The 26,339-nt window shown below is 43.1% G+C and overlaps 1 protein-coding gene across 2 annotated transcripts in view; it reads right to left on the bottom strand.

Moving 5' to 3' along the window:
• RABGAP1L (RAB GTPase activating protein 1 like) overlaps positions 1–26,339 on the bottom strand; it is a 588,371-nt gene that overhangs the window by 441,938 nt on the left and 120,094 nt on the right. For both annotated transcript variants that reach the window (XM_082265880.1, XM_082265881.1), the window contains exon 12: positions 8,043–8,196. In XM_082265880.1, the coding sequence (XP_082122006.1) occupies positions 8,043–8,196 (154 nt within the window). The remainder of the gene's footprint in view (positions 1–8,042; positions 8,197–26,339) is intronic.

Genomic DNA, 26,339 nt, shown 5'->3' with positions numbered 1-26,339 from the left:
AAAGGCAAAACAATATCTTCACTGAGGTGGAAAGCAGACACCACCTTAGGGAGAAAAGACTCATTAGGTCGTAGAACAACCTGATCCCTAGGAATGACCAAAAAAGGTGAACGGCAGGACAGAGCCGCCAACTCAGACACTCTGTGAGCAGAAGTGAGAGTCACCAAAAAGGCAACCTTCTGAGACAAGATATCTCCCTAATATTTTCAAAGGGGGGCTGTTGAAGAACGGACAACACCAAATTCAGATCCCACGGCGGCAAAGGTGATCTCCTCGGCGGAGCCAGGTGACGCACCCTTTGAAGAAAAGTGTGGATCAAGGAATTAGACGCCAGGGGAGGTTAACATTCTAAAAAAGAAAAAGAAAAACTAAGACCGGAGTCCCAGAAGGAAACCTAGGTCCTACTCCTTAACTAGGCAGCAAGAAACTGATTTGAGAGCACAGTGTGTCTGGGGTTATGTCGGGAGGGACAGCCCCCTATAGGCGTGTTGAGTGAAATTTTCACTGCCTAGTCTACTCCTGTAGATGGCGCATAACCCAATAGTGAAGAAGCATTGAGAGCTGCGTCTGTCAAAGGACGATAGAGAAATACAAGTTAGACAATCAGTAAGAGAGATAGAAACCGTATGAATGATGATCAGATTGTACTATGTGAAATGTGTTGCCATGCCCCTGGACTTGTTTTTGCCTAAATTCTATAGCTTTCTTCCCACCATCAAATCCACATCACTACATAAAATGTTGGCATTTTGCAATGGAAAATGGTTGAGGGCATTGGTGCCTCCTGTTTTTATTCTTTTGTATTATTTCTCTTTTTCTTTTACTCTCTTTTTCCTGCTCCATCTGCACCGCTTTATTTGCTCGCTCTTTCCTGTCTGTGCCAAACAGCACTATATAGGCTGCAGCAGTGTAATGCAATACAATGTAACCTAGCAGTGCCTACACATATCTTCAAGTGAATTTGTTCATTGCCTATGCAATTAAACGCAGCAGGTTCAGTCTAATGGCAAAAGGTCTCATTATGAAGCGACAGGGAACTGGGTCACCCAGGGAGGTTAAGGAGGTCATTTAAAGGAATACGCAGTCACCTGTAAGTATCTGTTGTTGTACTGCTGCTCTTCATTTCCTTTATTGCACTGACAGGTTTACTTTAACTTTTAAACTAAGAGGATCATAGCTTAGATCATAGTTCTAATGAATCAAGGGGTAAAAAAATGGTGCACGTTTCCCCTACAAGAGGAAAAAATAACAGCAACAAGCAAAGAATAGCATAAAAAAACACAGAGAGAAAGAAATATGAGAATGGTAAATTGGAGAGCAGGATAAGAGGTAGTAATTTTTTTTTTTTTCTTGGTACAAGAACGCACTGGAACTGCCAGCACTGATGTGAACTATGCCTTTGAAAACCTAATTTCTATACGTTCCGGATGCAGAAAAAAAGCACTGCAACGCATGTGTTGTGAGCTAGCCCTTAGGCTGGGTTCACACTGCTACAACACAACTGTTGTACAACTGTCGATCGGACTATGCCCTGCGACATCAGTCCTACTTTCATCCGACTTGAATGAACAGGATATGATTTTGCTCCAACTTTGAGATAATCCGACTTTTCATTTGGCCAATCAAAGCAATCACAGCGTGACATAAATTCCCTTTCCTGCTGCTGTAATGACCATGTCAGATGTCACAAGTCGAATGGTTGGGACGAGAATCCGACTTTGATCCGACTTCAATGATAATGAATGAGCTGAAAAACGGACCATAGTACAGGAACCTTTTTCATAGTCGGACTGACTTGGGTCGGACCAGTTAAGACAGCTCGTATAGGGAACCCTTGATTTGTACACGTCAAGCGACATGTGCTCTCAAAGTCGGAGGGTAAGTCCCACCAGTGTGAACCAGCATTAATGTTTATTTTCTAACCTGTGGTTAAACACCACAGCTGGCAAGGTCAGGGGCAGATTACCGGCACCTAACATTAACTCTTCAACTGAAACACCAGTATAAGATACTGAGAGAGTAATTAATTTTTTTAGCATTACAATCTGCTGTAGCCATTAGGCTGTAAATGGCATAGGAGGGGAACTGTAAAAAAAAAAAAAAGCTAAAATAGTAAATTCAAAATACTAAACCAATTGATTAAGTATCAACAAAAGTACATTTATATTTAGTCCAATTCCATTTTAAAAAAGAGTGCCCTATTCTTCTTTTGATGTCTATACCCTAAAACTTAACGACTAACTTCTCGTCTTTGCTCTATTTTGGTCTGTTAAATATACCTTCTGAAGTGTCGAAAATACCTGGTGTTCCTGTCAACTATTATCACTATTATTAGCATTAATTGCAATTCTCTGTGTGGACTACAGAAAACTTCCAACCTATGTCACGGAGATAGGGGGGGGGGGGGTTCTGTAGTCTTGTCCTAGGGTGACAATAATGCTCAGGTATGGACAATTTTCTACATAGCTACATTGATCCAGCTTAGACCAATATAAATATGGGTATACCATGCTTGGCCGATACCCCTGTAAGCTGGAAATCTCTCAAGTGGGCACCACTACTCCAGGGACCTCCACTTGCTTCTGAGCCCAGTGCCGAGAGGCTGCCCTGGTGCATTCTGAATGCAGAAGGTCAGCCACTCGCCACAGGCACTAATGAGAGAATGCTTTGCATTTTCTAAAAGAACACAAAGTGTTCTCTAATTGGAAGAGGTTGAAATCGTCACTCACCATTACACCTCGTTCAATCAGAGAAAACAATACATTCATTCAGAAAATGCAAAGCATTCTTTGAATGGTACCGGTGTCAACTGGCTGGTCTCCTGTATTCAGAATGCAGCAGGACAGCCATTCGGCACAGGACCCAGAAGTGGAAATAACTGGCGTGATTTCAAGCTTCCTGGGGAATCAATCTGGTATGGTATATACATAGTCCCATTGATCCAAGCTAGACCAATATATAAAATATCCATACCTTGAATTTATGCTTAAAGTGGTTTGGTTGCAAACCCTTACATATATCCAGTGATGTGACTAGCCAGTGATACACAGAAATGAATCAAATCCTCCTACATAAGTTTTACCTGTTTATCTACAGTCTTCAAAGTCCAGAATTTATACAGCCTGTCTGAGCTGTGAGGGAAAAAAAGGGGGTTGAAGAGCTGAAGTTACATTCAGCAGACTCAGGAGAGCTCTGAAAGCTGATTGGAGAGAAGAGACACACCCCCTTCATACAGCAAACAGGAAAATAGTTGAGGCTGTCAATCAGCTGGAGCTCCCTCCCAGGTCTCTTTTTTTATCTTGGTGTCAGGAAAACATTTTAAAAGTTATTCATGCTGATGGCAGAGAAATGAAGCAGCAGACAGAAACTACACTTAGAGCTCTTATATGAGACAAGTACACACTATAGGAGGGATATGCTTTGTTCATATTTCATGTCTGAAGTTTACAACTACTTTAAGAAAAAATATATTACATTTCTGTTCCTGGGTTTACTTACATTATAAAACTAAAGAGAGAAATGGAAACCCCCCCCCCCCCCCACCACCCAACTTTCTAAAATCCTTCATTTGCCCCTGGCTGGTATCGGATTGGTTCCTTCAAGCAAAAAAAAAGATTCGACTTTTGGCCAGTGTTTATACATCAGCTGCAATCATTACAATTTCTTCCTCTTTATACAGATGTATGCTAGATATACAACCCTGAAAAATCTTCCTGATCAGGAAACGGTGACCAGACATTTGACTAAACATGACATTTCACTACAGAACATGATGATATTTCTTTGTGAAATCATAAGCAGTGCAACGCAAACAGCTTAAACAAGCACAGTGCTGATCTGATGTCTCGGAAAATGATTCCAGAGAAATGGTTCTGCTCACACACTGAGCCCTGGCAAATGAAAGACAAACTGCATAATGGTCTGTGTCACGGCGCACTGGTACCACATGTGGGAACGAAGATCTTGTTATGTCTCGGGGAATAATACCTGTCTTTCTCCACTAAACTCTGCTCAATATGCCTGCTTGCCTGCCACAGAGCTGCTTGTCTTATCTAAACACAAAGCTAAAAGGCGGAGGAACAGATACATGTCACACTCCATTTTTCTGCACCGAGATCATTCCTTTCAGCTTTCTGACATACATTCTCTGCGGATGGGCTGACAACATAAAAGAGAACTCCATACAAATTTAAAACTAAATGTGCAAAGCTATGCTGTTTTGCTTTTGGGTGCACTTTGTTTTTCTTTTAAAGCTAAACTGCAGTCAGCCCATAAAACACACACAGCAAGGGTTAAATGCTTGTTTAACCACTTAAAGACCCAGCCTTTTTCTGACATGTGTTGTTTACAAGTAAAAATCTTATTCATACTTTTTTTATATAGAAAATTACTTACAATCCCCAAACATTATATTTTTGTTTTTTGTAGCAGAGACGGCGAACTTTGGCACTCCAGATGTTTTGGAACTACATTTCCCATGATGCTCCACTACACTGTAGAGTGCATGAGCATCATGGGAAATTTAGTTCTAAAAAATCTGGGGGGTCCAGGTTCGCCATTACTGCCCTAGAGAATAAAGTGGTAGTCGTTGCAATTTTTTATATCACAAGGTTTTTGTGTTTTTCAAAACGCAATTATGTTGGAAAAAATACACTTGAATTAATAAAAAAAAAAAAAAAAAAGAATACATACCCATTTTTTATTTTTTTTGTAAAATATGAAATATGTTGTTACACCGAGTAAATAGATAGCGAACATGTCATGCTTTGAAGTTGTGCACTGGAATGGCGCAAAAAAATGGTACTTAAAAATCTCCATAGGTGATGCTTTAAAAATTTCTACAGGTTACCAGTTTATAGTTACAGAGGAGGTCTAGTGCTAGAATTATCGCTTTTATTTAGACATTTGCGGCAATACATTATGTATGGTACAAAACACTGTTTACATATGTGGGCGTGACCTACATATGCGTTCGCTCCTGCGCACGAACACGCAGGGAAAGGGGAGCTTTAAAAAAAAAAACATTTTTTTTTTTACTACATTTTTACACTGTCCCTTTTTTTGATCACTTTTATTGCAATTGTAAGGAATGTAAACATCCCTTGCGAAAACAATACAGCAAGACAGGTCCTCTTTATGCAGAGATCTGGGGTCTAAAAGACCCCAAATCTCTACTCTACTGCTAACAACAAAAGATTAACAACAAAATAATAAGTGTTCTACCATTTGCTTTAAGAAAAAAAAAAAAAAAAAGCCATGTTTACCTGGCCCGAGAACTAGAAGTGACATTGCTCCGGTCCTCCAAGGGCATAGAGATGAGCGGTAGCCATCATGCCGGATGGTTCCCAGGCCCAGCGATCAGTAACGTAAGCCCGGGAACCACCAGGAAGCGGCGGTGTGCACCTATCCTGCCGCTTATAGGAGTGATCCAATGGCGAATCTTATCTGAAAGCCAGCCGCTTCAAGCTGCAGCCATAACCCCTGTATTTAAGGACAACATTGTGATGTAAATTCCCAGTTAGGTGGTCAGCAAGTGATTAAAGCTCAACTTCGGACACAAAAACATTCATTTCAAAGCATTCCTAAAAAGCCTTAAAGGATATAAATCCACTATGTGCGACATCAACCTTTGCAAACTACATTTTTACTGCGTAAAACTAGCAGCGAGTTCATTACTGTGCTACACATAGTCTGTGCAGACAGCTGATCTGTGGGAGGGACACTGCCGGCTCCACCTACTTCAGGCTGCCTGCAGAAAACTACAGGGAGGGGGCGGAAACAAGACCAGTCACTCTGCACAAGGAGAGAGAGAAGCAGCGACCAGTCTTTATTACAGAAATCTCCTGCACAGAGTCAAAATTTCTTAACGGATTAATGAAGATCTGGAAGAAATATGCAAAGCACACCAAGATTCAAGAAAAAACACGTGATTCTTGTATGCGGGACGAATTCTCTTCTTTGCACATGCATTGGAGTTATGTTAAGTTTTAACCTTCCCTTACTTAATGCAAAACTGAAAAAAAGTTTGGAATATAGATAAAAATGTAAGGAGGGTATTTGGCAAAAAATAAATAAAGTATGATCATTTTTTTTTAGCTTCATTGTGGTAAAGCTAAGGTAATATTTTATTTATTTATTTATTTTTTAAAGACAAAAGTTGTACCATCCAACTTCATGCTGTCAAAAAAAAAACTTTTACTATATGAAGAGTACAATTATCTTTGTTACTACATTACTTTAATATTATTTAAAGACAAAATATAGTTCTAAAGAAGCCAGGAATGCCAGCACTACATAAGTGTAGTCATTTCAGGACTGTGGTTTATAATCAACCCTTGTATACCATGACAACCTCAGTATGGTTATGGTGTTCTCTTGCTGGCAACAATGTAACCTAAAGTGACACAGAAAACCACCAATGCAATGCATTTATTTTACCTGAATTTCACAATTCTGGCTATTCAACATTACATGGCACATCATCCAGATGTGGGAGCCAAGGAATTATTCCAGAAACCTAGAGAAAGCTTCCACATTAATAAAAGCACTACTGTTTGGCCTAACTCCATTCAACACTCTGCCCCAGGCGAATGGTTTTCCAATTTACAACACAGAATCACGTGAACTAAGGTGCAGCAGACGTAAAGGGCCTGATGGAATAACGTTTGTTAAAGCAAAGCTGTGATTAAACTGGCTCAGGTACAAGTGGGTACTCTGGTGACCATTAATCCAGGAAAAGTTCTATTCTGCATTCTCCTTTTTACTGCACTCATCTCCTCTTACTTCTAATCCCACATGCTAATAAAACCCACAGGGTGCTGAGGCATGTGCCCTCATAAATCGCACTCTCATAAAACCTCCTTCACTCTTCTGCTTCTTCTAACCTCTGGAGATATATCCCCAAACCCGGGGTCTCCTTTATTTAACTGTACCAAACGCACCCATAACCCTGTACCCTCTGGCAGCAGCCGCAATCCACACAATTTAGTTTCCATTCTTCTTCAAATCAGTTTTCAGTGTTTTCGTCAAAGCTTAAGGCCCCTTTTACACACTCCGTCCATCGGACGGACTCCGTTTATCTCAGCAGGGGATCGATTCGCCGATCCCCCGCTGAGCAGGAGGATGACAGCTGTTCTCCGCGCTGTGTGCGGAGACACAGCTATCAGTTCCCCATGCATCTCTATGGGGGAATTGCATGGGAACAGACCGTCGGTCCGTTCTCACTCGAACCGATCCTCTGGACAGATGGAAAATAGGGTTTCCGTCTGTCCAGATTTGACGGATCTGATCGGATGTCAGCGGACATGTCTCCACTGACATCCGATGCCCCATAGGGATGTATGGGGGGGCCGTTTAGATCCGCCAAAAAAACTGACAGGCGGATCCGAACAGTCCGCCTGTGTGAAAGAGCCCTAACTGAACTAAAGTTAGAAGCTGATTGGCTACCATGTATAGCTGCACCAGGATTTTGCACTCTCCAGTTTTAGTAAATCAACCCCAGTATGTTCAATTTCCATCAAGAGTGCAAAACACCACTAGAAGTATCTGTTTAGATGCCAACAGTATCTTCAAACACAAAATACCCAATGAATGAGCGGTGGCCATAAACACTTCAATAAAATGATCAATCTGTCCCAATAGGAATAACCTACTTATAGTCTTAAACACAATCGCTTGATATACCGTATACAGAAAAGTGGAATTAATTCCATGCTTGGAGATTATGATCGTACGTTATCAATCATATCTCCGTTTCCACCAGGCAACCTTGAAATACAATGAAATTCATGACCAAACCACTGCCAACTGACGCAAAACAATGGATACATTTCAGCCCTGGCCGGTCGACTACGTTTGATTGAATTCAATCTTAACCTGATCAGTAAATAGATCAAAAGGGAAGTTAAGGCTATTCACTCCGTTTCTGATTTGATCGTTTTTATCGAAACGCTCATCGATTGCAAGAAATGTATTTGAAGCGTGTATGGCCATCATAGCAACAGCAAAACGCACATGAAAGAGACATTTTAAAGCGCTCCTACTTTTATGATGAGGTTCTTGTACTTGTCCAACATTTCTTGGTCTTCATGACAGCCAGCAAGCAGTTGCCAAACTTCTGCTCTTAACGCCTCGGGTACTCCCCCTCGCTTCACCAGTGATGACAGTCCCTTTGGCCTGACGCTCAGATTGCTGTGCCTGCATGATGACAAAGAAGCTGAAGTTCGGCAGAAGAAGGGCTTCAAGGTAAACAAACACTGCTAAAAATATGTGAAGCTTTGCAGGGAAAAGTAAATATTCCAGTGTATTAATCCAAAAGGATTATACAAACCCGTGGTATAAATATCACAAATTAAACAGCAAGTCAGATCGCTGCTGGACTTCAAACTACAGCAAAGTGGCTGCTTTACTCAGCTAGATAAACATATAGTCTTATCGCTGTGCAAGTAATCTATCACTCTATGAAATATACATACACATGGACAAAGCAGGCCGATTCAACTGTTCCAATGGTTTTCATAGTAACACACAAAATGATTGGATTCGGGTGAAAATGTTTGCTGCAGGTTATAAACTCTTGTAACAATGTATACGGGTGACAAAACTTTCCCACTATAGATCTTAGATAGTGCATTGCATTCTAGCTGTCAAAGTATAGATTGCCACTATGGGGGAGATGTAATAAAACTGGTGCACATAGAATCTGGTGCAGCTGTGCAAAGTAACCAATCAGCTTCTAGGTTTGAGGGTCGGTTCACACCACAAAAAAACACACTCCAGATCCGTTCCGGATGCATTTCTGCATGTGTATTTTTAATGCGCTTCTGGATGCATTCTAGGGGTTTTTTTTGTCTTTCATCCCGTGGGGTCCAGTGTATTTTTGATAAAGCTTTTATTGTATTTCGATGCGTTTTTATTAGGGATCGGCCGATAATCGGCAACACCCATATATCGAGGGCCGATATGCACTTTCCCCGATTTATCGGAATCAGCCCCTGAGGTTACCGATATTGCCGATATTTCGTAAAGTGCTTGTACCAGAGTGATGCCAGCAGCTAGAGGCATCACCCCGGTATCAGCGTCCATAGCTGCCTGTCGGCTGACTTGTAATAATAACCGATGCGGCCAAGAAGCCGCTCGGCTGTCATTACAAGGAGCGGGAGGGGAGGTCCCCCCCACCCACTCTCACTGCCTTCCGCGGCTCCTACCCGGGCATCCTACCTCCGCCAGAGAGAAGACTTGGGTCTCCATGTAAAAAACTCGGAGGTGATGTCATGACATCACTTCCGGGTACTCGGCGCTGAATTAAAAAAACTGACAGCATTTAAACAAACAGCCAAACTTGGCGTTTTGAATGCTTTTCAGTGCCGAGGAGGGGTTTGGAGTACCTTTAGAAAAAATAAAAAATTTTTTTTTACATGTATGAAAATATCGGTAGATACCGATATCCGGTGACCAAAATATCGGTATTAAAAAACGATATCGGTACTTCACTTATTGTTTTTTACTGCGTCCAGTGCAGTGCAGTACAGTGCAGGACAAATGCATGTTCTACTTTCTTTCTTGAACTGGAACGCCCTGAAACTGACCCCACTGGTGTCAACCATGCCATTGGAAACCATATAACCTACTTTCTATGCGTTTTAGATTCAGATAAAAAAAAAAAAAAAAAACACTGGTATGCATGTGGTTTGCATTGGACCCTAATGTCAAAGCTTGAATCGATTGTAAAGTCCCGTGTTTTCTTTTTTTTTTTTAGTTAAAAATATCAAACCTGTAATACTTACCTGCTCTGTGAAATGGTTTTGCACAGAGCAGCCTCGAACCTCCTCTTCTCAAGTCCCTCTGTGGTGCTCCTGGCCCCTCCCTCCTATTGAGTGCTCCCACAGCAAGCAGCTTGTTATGGGGGCACCCGAGGTGAGTCACAGCTCCCTGTGTCCATTTAGCTGATTGATAGCAGCGGGAGTCAATGGCGCCACGCTGCAGTCTCAGTCAATGAGGAGCGGAGTCCTGGGCAGCCGAGATACTCCTGCAACATCGCTGGATCTAGATGGGGCTCAGGTAAGTATTAGGGTGGCTATGGGGGGGTTGCTGCACACAGGTGTTTTTCTGAATGCATACAGATAAAAAAAACCTTCTGACTTTACAATCACTTTAATTGAACAAGCTGAAGTTCTGCTAGCCATACACTAGTTAAACAATCGTTCAAACGTGCTTGAAAAAAAAAAACACACGCTCATGAGAGCAAACGCTATTGCCATCATGTAATAACCAATTTCTCAGATAAATCGTTTAATGGACATAGATGAATCAGTTTCTCGTTCGTTTTTGGCTAACGGGCCACATTTGCGCAGTACCAACAGTTCAATTTTTTATTTTTAATGGGCGAGAAACACTTTAGAATGTAATCGGGGAAAAATATTAACCTTTGAATTTACCGTCTGTTTGGCAAAAGTTTTCCAAAAACTCTTTCTTCAATTTTTTGGGCTCAAAAACGTTGCAACCGATTTTCGATCTGGACGAAAAATGAACAAACTGTTCAAATGACAGAAATTCAACCGAGTTTTCATCATGTGAGCCAATTTTGGGGTATCGTCAACTTAACATACACACCCACATCGATTCGCATGAACAGGGTGCAATTTGCATGCGTGGCGGAATTAGCACTGAACTCGCTGCCATTTCCGCACCGCATCAGTGTGAACCTGGGCTCAAAGTACAAATTTTGTCTAAAGTTGGCTATACACTAGTAGATTATTGTTAGTTTTTAATTTCAGGGATGTTTTTTTTTTTTTTTTTTACGATTTTCTATTCTGACAGCAGGGAAGTCTCCCCACTGTCAAAATACAATAGCACAGCGGGAGCGATTCCCCATTCAAATCAAATGTAAAGCCTGGTACGCACTCGTTTTTTTTTTCATTCAACCCAGTGGGCTGAAAGAAATAGAAAAAAATAAGGGGCTCGCTGTACTAACTATGCAATGTTAGTACAACGATATCCCCGCTGAGCTACTGTGTTCTGATTGCCCCCCCCCTCCCAGAACACAGTGGTCAGAGCTCACAGCTATTGGCTGCAAGTGCTGATTGGCTGCTGTTTTTTCAGCATGCCCTTTCGAAAGAAGCCAGACGTTTGGCCGGATTCTGTCGGAAAGTCTGCCATACACAAGGGTCGAATACCAGCTGGTTTCTGTTGAACCAGCCAATATTCAGTCCTTGTTTACCAGGCTTGAGTGGGAATAGAGTACATTTTTTTTCATTCAACCTGCTTGTTAAACAATAAAAAAAAAAGGCAAAGTACGGCCAGCCTTAAAGAATAATTAAGGGCAAAACTTTCAGTTTTTATTGCTGTCTGTGACCCCGTTAGGGAGATTGTCCCTCTATATTTGTCCTGTTTACCATGATCATTGAAAGTGAAAGTAAAAGAAAATCTCAAATTTTGGGTTGTCCCCAGAAAAGTAACAGAAGTGAAATCTTCAATGGGGACACTAGTTCTGATGACCTGGGGGCCCCCAAGGAACTCTCTTAATTTGCAGGGATTACCTCTCACTTCCTGCTTCAAAGAAAGTGGGTGTTGGGCGCTTCTAACCAAACAAGGGGAGGGGGGATCCACCGCAATAAGAGGGCGCAGGGGATGTCTCCAGATTCTTGATATGAACTGTCCAAGATGGCCGGGTACAAGTGGCGCCTGTTTTTCCTCTCACTTCGCACTTCCTGCTTGGTTATGGGACAGGAAGTGAAAGAAAATTTCCCTGATGGGACAAAATGTCAAAATAAAAAAAACTGACAGGGGTAATAATAACCCTCCCTTTACTCTATCCAAAATGAAAAAAATAAAGGTTTTGCCCCTAGTTCTACTTTAAGCCAGCCATATACATACAGAAATTCAAGTTCAGCAGCAACCAGATTAATTTCCATCCATCTATGGACAAAGTGGTAATACTAAAGTTGATCTGTTGACTGTGTTGATGGAAGAATCGGACAATTTTGCATAACGTATGGCCTGCCTTATACTCTGCTCCCCCAGATTAACAATGCAGCTGTCCTAAGGTGTAGGGATTGCCCGATTATCGGCAAAGCCCTATATATCGAGGGCCGATATGCACTTTCCCCGATATATCGGAATTGGCCCCTGAGGTTACCGATATTGCCGATATTTCGGGAAAGTGCTGTACCGGAGTGATGCCTGTAGCTATAGGCATCACCCCGGTACCAGCGTCCATAGCTGATGGTCGGCTGTCTTGTAATGACAACCGATGCGGCTGAGAAGCCTCTCGGCTGTCATTACAAGGAGCGGGAGGGGACCCCCCCCCCCCCGCCACCTTCCGCGGCTTGCCCGGGTCTCCCGTCCCACCGGGAGACCCGGGCAACCAGCCTGCACGGCTGCTGAATAGAAAACCCGATCAAAGCCACATTCGGCTCTGATCGGGTCTCCATGTAAAAACCCGGAAGTTATGTCATGACATCACTTCCGGGTACTCTGTGCCAAATTCAAAAAAATTACAGCATTCAAAACAGCCAAACTTGGCGTTTTGAATGCTTTTATGTGCAGAGGAGGGGTTTGAGGTCTTTTAGACCCCCAGATCCCTCCACGAGAGTACCTGTCAAAAAAAAATAATATTTTTTTTTTTAATGTACGAAAATATCGGCCGATACCGATATACAATGACCAAAATATCGGTATCGGCAAAAAAAAAAAAAAAAAACCAATATCGGTCGATCACTACTAAGGTGCTCCTTGTACTCCTTCATCCAGAGTAGGGGGGGATGTAATACAGGTGGTGTGTTACTGGCCAAGTCACAGGTGAAAAGAGAAGGAAATAAAAGAAAACAAATGCAGCCACCACATCTTAAGAATAGTAAGCTACTGTATATGCATTTTGGTTTTGGATTTAAGACCCCCTTTTTTTAATAATGGAATTTTTTTTCCTATGTCCATGTAATCAGTTTGCGTCAATGAATATTTTCAGCGAACTCCGAAACACATTTCAGAAGGAGACAGAGCTCAGTGTGAACAGCGGCGCACTGTAGCCTTCAGCATTCTTGATCTGTACCTCAGCAGAGATCTTTAAATAAGGCCCACAGCTATTTCCGTCCTCGTACACCTGGGCAGCACCAGAACGTCTTCTAATAGTTTTATAAATCATATTGACATTTCATTTTCTTTCAGGCAGACTAGACTTAAAGCTGCATTAAAAAATGAGAAACTAAAAAGGTTTTCGCCTCACCCAAAAGATGAGGAAGCTTTCTGTGAGGGAATTAATGACTCGGGCGGCCATTTTGGGGACGGATGCGCTATGGAAACGAATGTGCTATCGATGACAGGTGACTGCAAAGCGTTTACCTCAGTTGGTCCGTTTTTAACGAACCGTAATTACAGATTTTCCACTGAGACTCGCAGGTTGTACAGCAGATGCAGACAAATGATTTGTGGTAAATGGCAGAATGTTCAAACAAATCCACTCTATATTAATAATCTGTGCCGCTGCAAAAGTTTTTCAGCGTGGCTGTAAACTCATACTGTCCCCATGGAAACTAGGAGTGATAAGGCCAAGAACGAAATCAGACTTCACTTGTTTGTAGTGTCTCAATATCTAGCGTCACGTCCCTGGGAAAGCTTTAGTAAATCGAATGCCTGGAAAAGGGGAAAAGGAAAAGGGGAGCGAGTTGCCTCCCCAGAATTATCCCCTCATACAGCTCTCTGTGGTTACTCGGTTACCATCCACCACTGCTAAGGCTGCCTTGTGAAGCCAAAATGCATCTACTGTACTATAAATATGTTAAAAATATACGTGTTCAAAAAAATCATGATACTATATATGTCAAAATGATGTGCTTCCTGACAGCTAATAAAACCAGATAGTAAGAATTACATCCAGTATGCAGAACAAGGAGTGCTACTGTACAGCGCCCATACACACACAGTAAGGCCTTGTTCACACAGGGTGTACTACAGCCTATGCCCATGCCAATGCGAAGGCCATGCTTACCCGCACAGGAAGGTACAAGTGGCAGTCCCACTGACACACCAATTAGAACACAGCAGTTGCATAGACACAGCAACTGCTCTTAATTTGACATCAGTGCAGGTGCATGGCCCCAAACACACACGGTCTGTGTTCGAGGCCACCCGTCCACACGCAGGTCAGATTTGAAGCAGCAGTTCTGGCCTTGCAACTTCTATATTAATATCAATGGGCTGACTGCACAGGAATGCATAGAACACCAGTTTGTACCCGTGTGAGTAAACATGGCCCTTGCATTGGTTTTTGCTGTAGTAGGCCCCATGTGAATGAGGCCTGAAAATGTGTGACACGTCCTTATCGCCCCATTACCTGTCTCCTCAGGGTGACATCTCTGAATTATCCATAGTTCATAGGGTATGTATGTAAAATTTATATAGGCAGTACTAAAATGGAACTGAACCCACTTTTCCTTTACAGCCAAGGAAGCGGCCATATTAGCCTCTGCTGGATCTGTAGTTGTCATGGTGTTGCACAGCTGTTATGACACAGCACAAGCAAATGTGGCAGTTCTCATTCACAACATGCCCTAAATGTAACCGTTTTGGGAAATGGTTAAGGCTTCATTCACACATTTAATAAGAGGGCTCCCCCCCCCCCCATGTGAATAGGTATGGGGGTATTCCCCATTCCTTTATTAAAAAAGCAAAAACAGCATCCCATGATGTAGATCCACCATCAATCACACCGCCCTCTGCCACCGCTGACCTGAAAAAAAGGAAAAGCTCTGCTCCCGCCATCTGCCTGCTTTGACGACTGATAGTTTTCAAATAGCTAAGGAGCGGGGCCACCCAGCAAGTACACACCGGTTGATGACTGGGCAAAGCACCCCCATATCACGCCCCCTAATGCTGACTGCATGTGCCCTGGTGTGGTTTGGAAACGGAGGAGGGGGGGGGGGGGAAGACGCTCACTCATCTCCCCACTTTCTTGGCACGCCAGGCTGCATGCTCAGATAAGGGTCTGCTATGGATTTGGGGGGGGGGGGGGAGGGCACACCATTTTTTTTTTGTTCTGGCTTAGCCACTTTGAATTTTCAGCTTCACCACTGTCATGCTTTGAATGACAATTGCGCTGTCAGGCAATGCTGTACCCAAATGAAATTTTTATCATTTTTTTCACACAACAATAGAGCTTTCTTTTGGTGGTATCTCTTTTACCACTGTTTTTTTATGTTTTTACTAAAAAAAATAATAAATAAAAAGACAGAACATTTTGAAAAAATAAAAAAAAAGTTTTTCTTAGTTTCTGTCAGTAAATTTTGTAAATAAGTACTTTTTCTCCTTCACTAACGTGCCCTGGTGAGGCAGCACAGATAAGCAGTGCCCTTCAGTGCAGCCTAGGTGGCCCTAATATGCCGCAATGATGGGCACTGATAGGTAGCAATGATGGGCACTGATTGGGGTCACGGATAGGCACTGCTCTTCCTTTACTGTAATCAGGGCACTAATGATCAGTGCACTGATTACTTGTCCTGGACTCCCCTTTGCGCAGTCATGCAACACTACCCGAACAAAATTTTTATCTTTTTGCACACAAATAAAGCTTTCTTTTGGTGGTATTTAATTTACCACTGGGATTTTTTTTTTTTTTTTTTTTTTGCTAAACAAACAAAAAAAGACCAAAACAAAAAACAAAAACATTTTTATAGTTTGTTATAAAATTTGGCAAACAGGGAATTTTTCTCCTTCACTGATGTGCATTGATGGACAGGGATGAGACAGGACTGATAGGTGGCACTGATGAGACAGCACTGGTGGGAACTAAGAGGTGGCACTGATAGGTTGCACATCTGATAGGTACTGATTGGCAGCGCTGATGAGCGCTGATAGGTGGCACTGATTAGCAGCACTGGTGGGCACTGTTGGGACCAATATCCCTGTAACAGAAACCGATAACTGGCTTGCGTTTACATCCTGTGATCAGCTGTCATTGGCTTACAGCTGATCACATGGTAAAGGGCCGCTGTGATTGGGGGGGCTGCTGCAAACAAAAGGACACAACCATCACAGAGCGTGGACAGCACGATAATGTACACTCTCCCGGGATTGGAAGCCCACACTGTAGCCCACTGTTGCCGTCTTTCGGCTATGGCGCAGGCGGTAAGTGGTTAAATTGGTTCTAAAGGCAAAAAGGTTTTTTTATCTTCATGCATTCTATAAAAAACCTCATGTGTGCAGCAGCCCTCCCAGCTCATACAGCTATATACATATACAGACAATGTATATAGAGAAGCTATTTGGAATATGGGCACAGGCAAGCCTCAATATCTACTGCATAATGCAGGTCAGTGATTAAAAGGGAAGGGATGCTGGATTTTTCAGTAATAGTTGTACAAATGCGTGCTCTCAGTGCTGTAAACCCCTGGTGTGTGTGTATAAAGTGTGTATATTTTTAACTTTTCTTCCAGTTTATATTTTTATCTGACAGGATCTCCTAGTAAAAGCAATATTTAGCTTTTTCTTCTTAGCTCAGCTATAAGTGCTACTTATGCTGTATTTCTTTGGATAAAATGCAATAATGCTGCATCACTCAAAGTGAACTTTTTAGCTGTTTTAAAGGAGTCTACAAAGACAGAAATATAGAATCTGCCATTTTGGATTGGTCTTTCCTAAACCTGTGTGCACTGCCTAGTAAGTCAATAACTAAGAACAAGCATGCAGCCAGTGAAGCATGAAAGCTTCACCTGTAGGTTTGTTCCAGGTCAGTGACTCACTGGTTATTGAAGCCACAATCAGTTTGTTCATGATTATAGAGTTGATTTACTAAAGGCAAATAGACTGTCCACATTGCAAGTACTCCGTTTCCCCGAGAGCCTAATGAATGTGGCAAAGCTTCACTTTGTAAAGAATACCCAAACAGGTGCAAGGAAAAAAAAATGCACTTTTGCTTGCATATGATTGGATAATAGAAATCAGCAGAGCTTAACCACATTCACTAATCTCTGGGCAAAACTAGTGCAACTGCACTTGCAAAGTGCAGAGTCTTTAGTAAATGACCTGACTGTCTTTTTACCTGCTCAAGGCCCGAATGTGCAAAATGACAACTCCAACTAGTTGCCGCCCACCCACAGTAGTTTTACCCTGGGTTGTGGCACTGGAAGACCGGACAACATACCTGTACGTTGCTGGCTCATGAGCGCGCCCCCTGCCGATCTGTGCTGTGATTGGATACAGTACTAGTTTGGCAGCTGATTTCAGCAAATGATTTTGGATGAAGTCAGCTGATCAGTTGCTGCCAATCACACACACTTTTGTGTTTACAAAAACAGAGAACTGACATCAGACATCAATGGTAGTAATAAATGCCCAGGGGTCAGTAAGAATAAGAAAATCAGGCGAACGATCGTCCGATTTTCTTTGATGCTGCACAGCAAGTGGGAACCAAGGAAGAAACGAATGTACAAAAATTCTGGAATGACAGTGTTTTTTTTGTAGTTGTTTGTTTCTGATCATGTGCAGTCTGATTTTTCTCATACTTAAAAAACGGTACACATTAACCACTTCAATACCGGGCACTATTCCCCCTTCCCGCCCAGGCCAATTTATAGCTTTTAGCGCTGTTGCATTTTGAATGACAATTGCGGGGTCATGCAACACTGTACCTAAACCAAATTTATGTCATTTTTCTCCCCACAAATAGAGATTTCTTTTGGTGGTATTTGATCACCGCAAGGTTTTTTATTTTTTGCTAAACAAATAAAAAAATTACGAAAAGTTTGAAAAAAAAAAAAGTTTTTTTGTTTGTGGAGATCCAGAGTCAGACCGAGATAATCCAGTTTCCTGGATGGAATCAGAGCAGACTTCTGGTAATTTAGAAGCCAAGCAAACTGCTTCAGGGTCTGTATAGTAATCTCCACGTCGTCCATCAAGGCAGTAGAGGACTCCGCTCGCAAGATGAGGTCGTCCAGATAGCCCAGTACCGCAATCCCCCGCTGACGTAGCAATGCCAAGACCGGGGCCAACACTTTGTGAATACTGGAGGAGCAGAGGCGAGAATAAAGAGTAACGTCACAACCTGATAATGTTCTGCACTGGTGGGCAATAATGGGCACTGGTGGGCGGCACTGATGGGCACTGGTGGGCAGCACTGATGGGGAGGGCACAGGCAGGCTCCCTGAGCCCTGATTGCCATCCCTGGTGGCCATGGTGGGCATCCCTGGGGTCATGGGTGGGCATCCCTAGAGGCACCCCCCCCCAAGGGTCTGCACTGGTAATCAATGCTCTGATTACCAGTGCAGACCCCCCTGTCAGGAGAGCCGCAGATCGGCTCTCCTCTACTCGTGCCTGTCAGGCACGAACTGAGTAAAGCCGATCAACGGCATTTCCTATTTACTATGTGACCAGCTGTGATTGGATACAGCTGGTCACATGGCAAAGAGCCTACGTCAGTAGGCTCTTTACTGAGATCGGAGATGCGGTGTGTCAGAGTGACACACCGCAGCACCGTTCGACGCTCTGCATGCCCCCGGGGCGTCATATGACGGCATGTCAGGATAACACAACCACCTTCCCGCCGTCAATTCCCTATAGGGCGGGCGGGAAGTGGTTAAACAAGTTTGTCCCTTTGGAAATTTTTGTTTGCAAAGTCTGAATCGGATGACGAAAGTTGTGTACACACATTACGAAAATTGAACAGTCGTTCCTCTTACAAAATTATGCAAATGGCATAATAAATGCCCCCGTGTCAGTGGTCACTAAGATTGATAAATGTCACTAAGCAATGCAAAACACGATATGTACCAAAAGTGCTTAAGCCCAGAAAAAAAAAAAAAAGTCAACGCATCACAGAAAAAAATGTAAATTTTTTACTTTACATGTTCAACTTTTGTTGTACAATTTTCTGTTAGATTTAACACAAACCACATAATATGAGGTCAAAGCTAAACAACACTTTCACTTGTATCCAATTAGGCAGGCCATTGTACTACATAGTTGAAGGTATATTTCAAGAAAATTGTATCGTGTATGGCCAGCCCTACTCCAAAATCCATTTCTCAGAGTTCATTGACAGGCACGGCTTCTCCTTTATTCAGAACCATAGGGTTACATTGCCTCCTAAAGGAGTAGGACATTAGGTGTATCAAAGGCTTTGATATGCCTATGGGCAGTCCCAGGAGGTATACTCCCCCCCCCCTCTTTGCTATAGGTCTTCAGTTTAGTAACAAGCAGTGTCAGAAGTATTACAACTCCATAGAGGGGTGGGTGCTGTGTCCGTAAATCAACATCAGAGAAATGTATTTTACATCAAGTCAAAAATCCAGTTTTCTCTTTCGTTCATTGACCGACACAGCTTCTTCATTATTCAGAACCATAGGGATGTCCCCAAGCAGTGCCAAACATGAGGGGTGGGACAACAAAAATTCCCAAGGCTAAACATAATAGCCAACCAGGTAAACAGGAGCTCGACAAAAAACAAACTGGAACCCAGCCTGAACAATACACCCCCAAATAGGGAACAGACCCTCTAAACAGTAGCCAGCAAAACATTGCAGCAAAAGGAAGCATCCGCAAATGCCAACACATCCACCCGTGAAAGTGTGTCCCCTGACGACCAAGTGGCCCCCTTGCCAACCTGCGCCACTGACGCCCGATGACGAAAGATCCAAGAAGCACTCGGGCCCGAGTAGAGTTGACTTTCAACAGCCAGGCCGTCAAAGCCAGCGATTGTAAAGCAGGATGGAAGATTGGCCCTTGGAACAGTAGATCCTCCACCTGCATGCTGAAGGAGCCTTGTCCGAGGGTCTCGAGAATCCAGCTTTTGGCTTGCCAGACCAGGGCCGCTTGGAACCTCCCGATGAGGACTTGAAAGGTTCTGAAACTTTGTCAGTAGGCCCTGAAGGACGAAAAAAACTTTTTTGTGAGCCAAGAAAGATGGGCCAAGTCTGTAGTCTGGAAAGGTCCTTTTCCCTTTCCAGACTATGGAAGAAAGGTACACTTCCCCCCAGTGAAACTCTTAATGATGTCAGCCAGGGTAGCCCCAAACAGGTGATTGCCTTAAAAGGGTAAAGCAATCAGAGCAGACATTCCGCAGACATACCCTTACAGCGGAGTTCCGGCCTCAAAATCGACTTTACACCATCCGCTTGCTGTAATGTAGCTAAAAAAGAATTGGATAATTACATTTTTTTTTTTTTTTTTATTTACTTACCATGTTATTAAAGAAAATATACTTAACTTCCTTCCTCTTCCTCCCTCTTCGGCCACGGCCCACGCCGTCTCTTCCTGCTTGCATTGACTCCTGGGAGCCGAACATCATCGATCCCAGGAGTCAATGCGTCTGCACTGGCCCTGCTCGTCACTTCCGGTTCAAGCGCATTATTCCCTGCTGAACAGCTTCTGGGCATGCCCAGAAGCTGTGCCGGGATGACGCGCCTGCCCCGGAAGTAACGAGCAGGGCCGGTGCAGGGCATTCTGGGACTCTGACATCAGCGAAGAGGACGCTTTGGCTTCAGCTGCCCACACCTGAGATGGCAGCGCTGGACAAGACATTTTCAAGGTAAGTGTTTCTTCTAAAAGGTAAGTGAAACCAGGGACAGTTAAAAGGCTATCGTTGCTGAAATGCACTAGCCCTGACTGTCCCGGGGGTATTTTTACCAAAATTTTTTTTTTTTTGAGGCCCGGAACTCCACTTTAAGCCACAATTAACGCCTAAGCACCAATGCTGCATCCAAAGAGGCATCGCAGATAGACTGCAGCCCCTGGCCCAACTGATCCGCCAACTCAGCAAAAGCAGGGAATCTGCTTACCCTCTATATCACAGGGCAAAAGTGCAGCCCACTCACATAGTCTTTGCGACACCAGGGCAATTGCAACGACTGGCTTCAGCCCGACCCAGCAATAGTGAACATATTGCGGGCCACAGACTCCACCTTCCTGTTAGCGGGATCTTTAACCTCCCTGGCGGTATGATTCTGTCAGGAATTCTGTACCAAAAGCGGTACAATTTTTTTCATGGAAATTTGGCGTTATGTATTATAGGCCTACAATTCTTAGTAATTACTGACTTAAACCTGACCAAAACAAGAGTCTAGTAAACATCCCAGATGTGATAAATTTGAAACACAAATGCATGAATTATAATCTAATCAATAATATAATTTTATTATATAATATATAATATAATATATATATATATATATATATATATAATAAAATTATATTATTGATTAGATTATAATTCATGCGTTATGTTATATATATATACACACACACACATATATACATATATATATACACACACATACATATACATATATACACACACACATATATACATACACACACACATACACATATATATATATACACACATGCACATATATATATATATATATATATATCGCATGAATTATAATCTAATCAATAATATAATTTTATTATATAATATATATATATTATATTATATATTATATAATAAAATTATATTATTGATTAGATTATAATTCATGCGTTTGTGTTTTTCAAATTTATCACATCTGGGATGTCTACTTTGTTGTTAATTGTAGGCCTATAATACATAACGCCAAATTATATATGACTCGGGGATACCGATCCTAGCACAGAAAATTCACCCCGAGTCACGCTCGGTGATACCGCTAGGAGGGTTAAAAGCTGTAGATTCCGCAAATGGAATCATGGTTGCCTTGTTCAATCTGGAGACAGGGGGGTCCACCAATGGTGGAATAGTCCACTTCTTGAGGAGAGACTCCTCAAAGGGGTATCATACCGCAAAGCGTGTAGGAACCACAAAAGGGACATTTCAGACGCTCCCACCCTTTAGAGACAAATTTGTCAAAACAGGAGGGATAAGGAAACACATTTGCCGTGGGTGCCAAAGGGGAACGGCACCTCCGCCACCATCTCAGCTGCATCCTCTATTCCTTAAGTTTCCCACACAAATGTAATCAGTGCGTCAACTAGCACTATCTCGTGTACACCTACAGGTGGGGAGGAATCGTCCTCACTATTTGATAATCAGGAAACGTGTCTGCAGACCCAGCAGGGTGGGCCACGTCCGCGGCGGCCGAGTCGGAATCAGGATCTGATGAGTGAGACAAGGCAGGGGGATGCGCTTTGCTAGCCCGCCAACCAAAAGCCACCTCCACCTGGGGAAGAAAGAACTCAAGGACCGCCGTCAGTGCACTCAGAGGGCTGGGACCCTTGGGACCTGCAGCCTCAGAGAGGGTCAGGTGGGGAAACGTGCTCCTAAGACTCCATAAGTAACGTGGAGGACCCCCATAAAAAGTGTTTAACACCACTATGGGCCACCCCCACCATGCTGGTAGCACCACCGAGTCACCAGTAAGCAGAGCACCCCACAACCTGCACCAGAGAAAGGTAGTGACCCCACCAGTCTCCCCACCAGAGCAGCACCAGTCTGCACCAAGAAGCATTGCTCCACTTGCAGCATCCAAGGGGAAGGAAAAAAAATAGGAGTTAACACCAGGGGAAAGGAGGAGCCCCAGAGGCTCCCCTGTCATGGGCACCACTCCATTAGCACGCCAAACCAAAAAAACATGGCCACTGGATTACACAAACATGGCCACCAGCCATAAAAAGACATAGGTTACAACAAATTGGCCGTCACACGCGGCTTCATGAGTCTCCCAGGGACCCAGGAGGGATCCCTGGAGCCCTAGCATTTATCCAGCAAGGACTGGGCACAGGACCCCTCCAGCCGAGAAGCCCAGCTGCCACCAGCGCTACTACCCCCCCCCCCCTACCGGTACAGTGCAGCACTTAGGGGTCTTAGGAGAAGAAGGGGAACCCACAGGTCTGATAGTCTGATAGTCCCTGGGAGGGGCCCGCATCAACCCCAAAACCCTCCAGCGGGTACCATACCAGGAACCAGATGGGCACCGCTCCAGACAGAACCTCCTCAACATCAAAATGTAGGGGGGGCTGTCGGGCAGCAGGAACACAGGCAGAGACCTGGTCGTATGCGACCTCGCAAGGCATTTAACTCGCAGGCCAGCCCCTGTCCAGTGGGGCTATGTCACGGCCGACCTAGTGCAGAGCTGTGGTCTGTGCGTGCGCTCTCTGGCCAGACTGGAGAGACCACTGGATCTAGATTATCCAGCCCGTCGCCCAGTCCGGCAGTTAATTGTAAATCTCGCAGGGGAAGAAAAAAAACAGGAGTAAAAAAGCCCTTTAAAAAGGAAAAAATTGCCAGGACCCCAGCAGGGAATTTGGTCCTTATTTCTGAATAGGCAGAAAAAACTGAGGAACTATAGCAGAGAGGGGGAGTATATCACCTAGGAATGCCCATAGGCGTAGAGAAGTCTTTTTTCTGCCTAGTGTCCTACTCCTGTAGGGGGCGATATAACCCTATGGTTCTGAATAATGGAGAAGCTGTATCCGTCAATGAATGAAAGAGAAAATATACCACAGCACTGTAAAAGCACAAGCACTTGTTGCGAATTAGCACTGAGGGATACAGGACAAAACAAAATAAAAAAAGACTATCCTAAATATCTAAGTGCCTGCTTTCATAACTCTGTCACTTATAAAGGGTAACAAAAAGCTGAGATGCAGAACATTTTAATTGCTCTTCCTCTATACCTATTATAGTCCTGCCTGTACAGCATAGGACCACGCACGACTCTTTCATATTTCCAGAAAAGAGGAGTGAAGGTGTAACAAGCTCATTAGTTTTAATAAATAACATCCTAGGCTCTGAAATTTGTCAGCTAATTGCACTGGCAAAATTATAAAAGCCTTGAACAAAGTAGAATGATAGTCAAAGGGTACAGCACATTTCAATGGCACTTTGTATGAAAGAACAACATCCTAGAACTTTAAACTGCTAAGAAAAAAAAAATAGTCTCTAAACATAAAATTGGCTTATAGAAGGACTGTTGCCATACCATTTGTGGCAACAACAATCTACCTATAAGATTATAAATTTACTTAACAGATTTGATGTACACTGCCTACCTGTAAAGGCCTCCCTTGTGTTGCCACCCAAAAGCCCTTAAACTGCTGCTGGGCACTGCCATGTGAGGTCAGCAGCCCCAGCAGATTCAGAGCTGTCACCCAAGACCTACTTTCCATACGGTTTTTGCAGTCATATCTCTAAAAGGTTATACGACTGCTCTGTACAGTAATGAGAGAGGGTGCCTGGCTCCACCATGCCTTTTGCTGGCTCGATCTGCAGCTCCAACAATGAGGAGGGCACTCATATGAGTTTTTTTAAAACCATATAACCAAAAACTTTTTCTAAACCATATAAGCAGATGCCAGTATAAAATGTGCAGGGTGAGCTCTGGGAGTCAGCCTCCACGCAGTCATAAGACAAGGAGAGGCCGACTCCCAGAGCTCACACACAGTAGCAGCACTTATAGCAGCGATGAGGGCAATAAATAATGCCAGGACTCACACTTTCTCTATTATGCACTTACTTTATCTGGCTCTTCTTTGCTTACATCATTGTCAGTAAAAAGCTATATTTTTTTTTAGCTTTTTTTTTTTTTTTTTTTTTAGTCCCCTCCCCCACCCCTTAACAGTTTTAATACACATTGATCCTGCCATTCTATTTGCAACTTTGACACGAGTTTGTAAAACTGTACATATCATCCCAACTATTTAGGCCCCTTTCACACTTATGCGACCTAAAAGCCGCGCAATTTTACCAGAATTTAAACTGGACTGGACTTGAAGCAATCCTATGTCTATGGAAAAATGCATTAAAGTCGGCCCAAAGTAGTGCACAAATATGAACGGTACTATAATTGACGGTAATCATTGAGTACGACTTGTCATGCGACTCTGCAGTCCCAAGTCGCAACAGTGTGAAAAGGGCCTTAGTGTATCCAGGTGAACGATACCTTTTTTCAGAATACAATTGGCTTTCATTTGGTGATAAATGATAATGGATAACTCCTGATTTATTTTATTTTTTTATTAGCAAAGGAAAATTGGCACACAATAGTAAAAAAAAAAAATAAAAAAAAAATTTAAATTTAGCTGTACATAAATAAATTCTCCTGCTCCCGACGATCGCAGTTTGAATTCTGAGTATTTCAGGATGAGGCTGTCGGCCACAATGATCAACCAGCCCTTAAAAGACCAAGGTACCACTCTTGGTTTGGCCAATCACTATAAGACAGTGTACAGCTGGGCTATCCTAGCTAGTAGCAAAGGCTTCTGCTGGCAGTTTAAATGGCCATTTGGGCACACAAGCCATTACATCTCAACAAACATGTAATTTTTGATTTTGATCATAGTTCTTCTTTTAGGGCTTGTTCATATATACAATAACCCTTAATGCCCTTTTGAAACGCTAACCACTGTGGACCGCTTTTCAGAGGCATTTACCAGGCTGGGAGGAAGCGAATGAAAGGATGTATTCTTTCAGTGACAAACAGATAAAAAAATTGGAAAAAGGATACATCAGTTATAGGTGGATGTGTTTACATTTCCACATTAAGGCCCCTTTAACACAGTGGAGTCCGTCGGCGGACTCCGTATTTCTCAGCGGGGGATCGGCGGATGGCTGCTCTGTCTCCGCGCTGTGTGCAGAGACAGAGCTGTCAGGTCCCCTCTGTTCTCTATGGGGGAATCGGATGGGAATGGACCGTGTGTCCCGTTCTCATCCGATCCACTGGACGGATGGAAAAAAGGGTTTCCATCTGTCCAGATTTGATGGATCGGATGTCAGTGGACATGTCTCCGCTGACATCCGAAGCCCCATAGAGATGCATGGGGCATCCGTTCAGATCGGCCCGAAAAACGGTCCGCCTGTGTGAAAGGGGCCTAAGGGCATAGGTAAAACCCTATTTGTAGACTTTTAAAGCTTAACTCCAGAAAAACATCTATACGCAAGTGTTTCATCTGCAAAAGGATTTGCATTTCTGACTCTCCAGTTTAGAGATTTACAAAGCCATGCCAGACATCCCAAGCTGCTAAGTGGACGATGAATGAGCAGTAGGAGACTGATAAAGACATCTCAGTGCTCACTTTTTCTACTAGCACATTCCTCGTCAGCACATTTGCAGCAGTATACCTAATTAATACCCTGTCTTGCCCCTCCCTCTCCCAGTTTGTGTGCTGCTGTTTTGGGGGATATAATTTGCTCTTTTTAGATTCCCCATCTTTAAAATGTAGACGAAATTCCAAAAATATATTCCCAATTGTTTTATGTAGAAAGCATACACCATATGTTCCTGATGTATTAATAAAGCATCAATCAGTGTTTATTTCAGAACCAATGACAATCCCCGCTTAACAGAGACAAGTGAGAGGGAAATCTAATTGTGCAGGTGTGATAAACAATGTATTAGTCAGAGTGTGCTGCAGGGGAGGTTAGTACTCAGTTAACA

Source organism: Pelophylax lessonae, assembly GCF_965119305.1.
Source record: "Pelophylax lessonae genome assembly, chromosome: 8".
NCBI lineage: Eukaryota > Metazoa > Chordata > Amphibia > Anura > Ranidae > Pelophylax > Pelophylax lessonae.
Note: the sequence above shows the minus strand (reverse complement) of the source record. Positions and strands in the feature narration are given on the sequence as shown.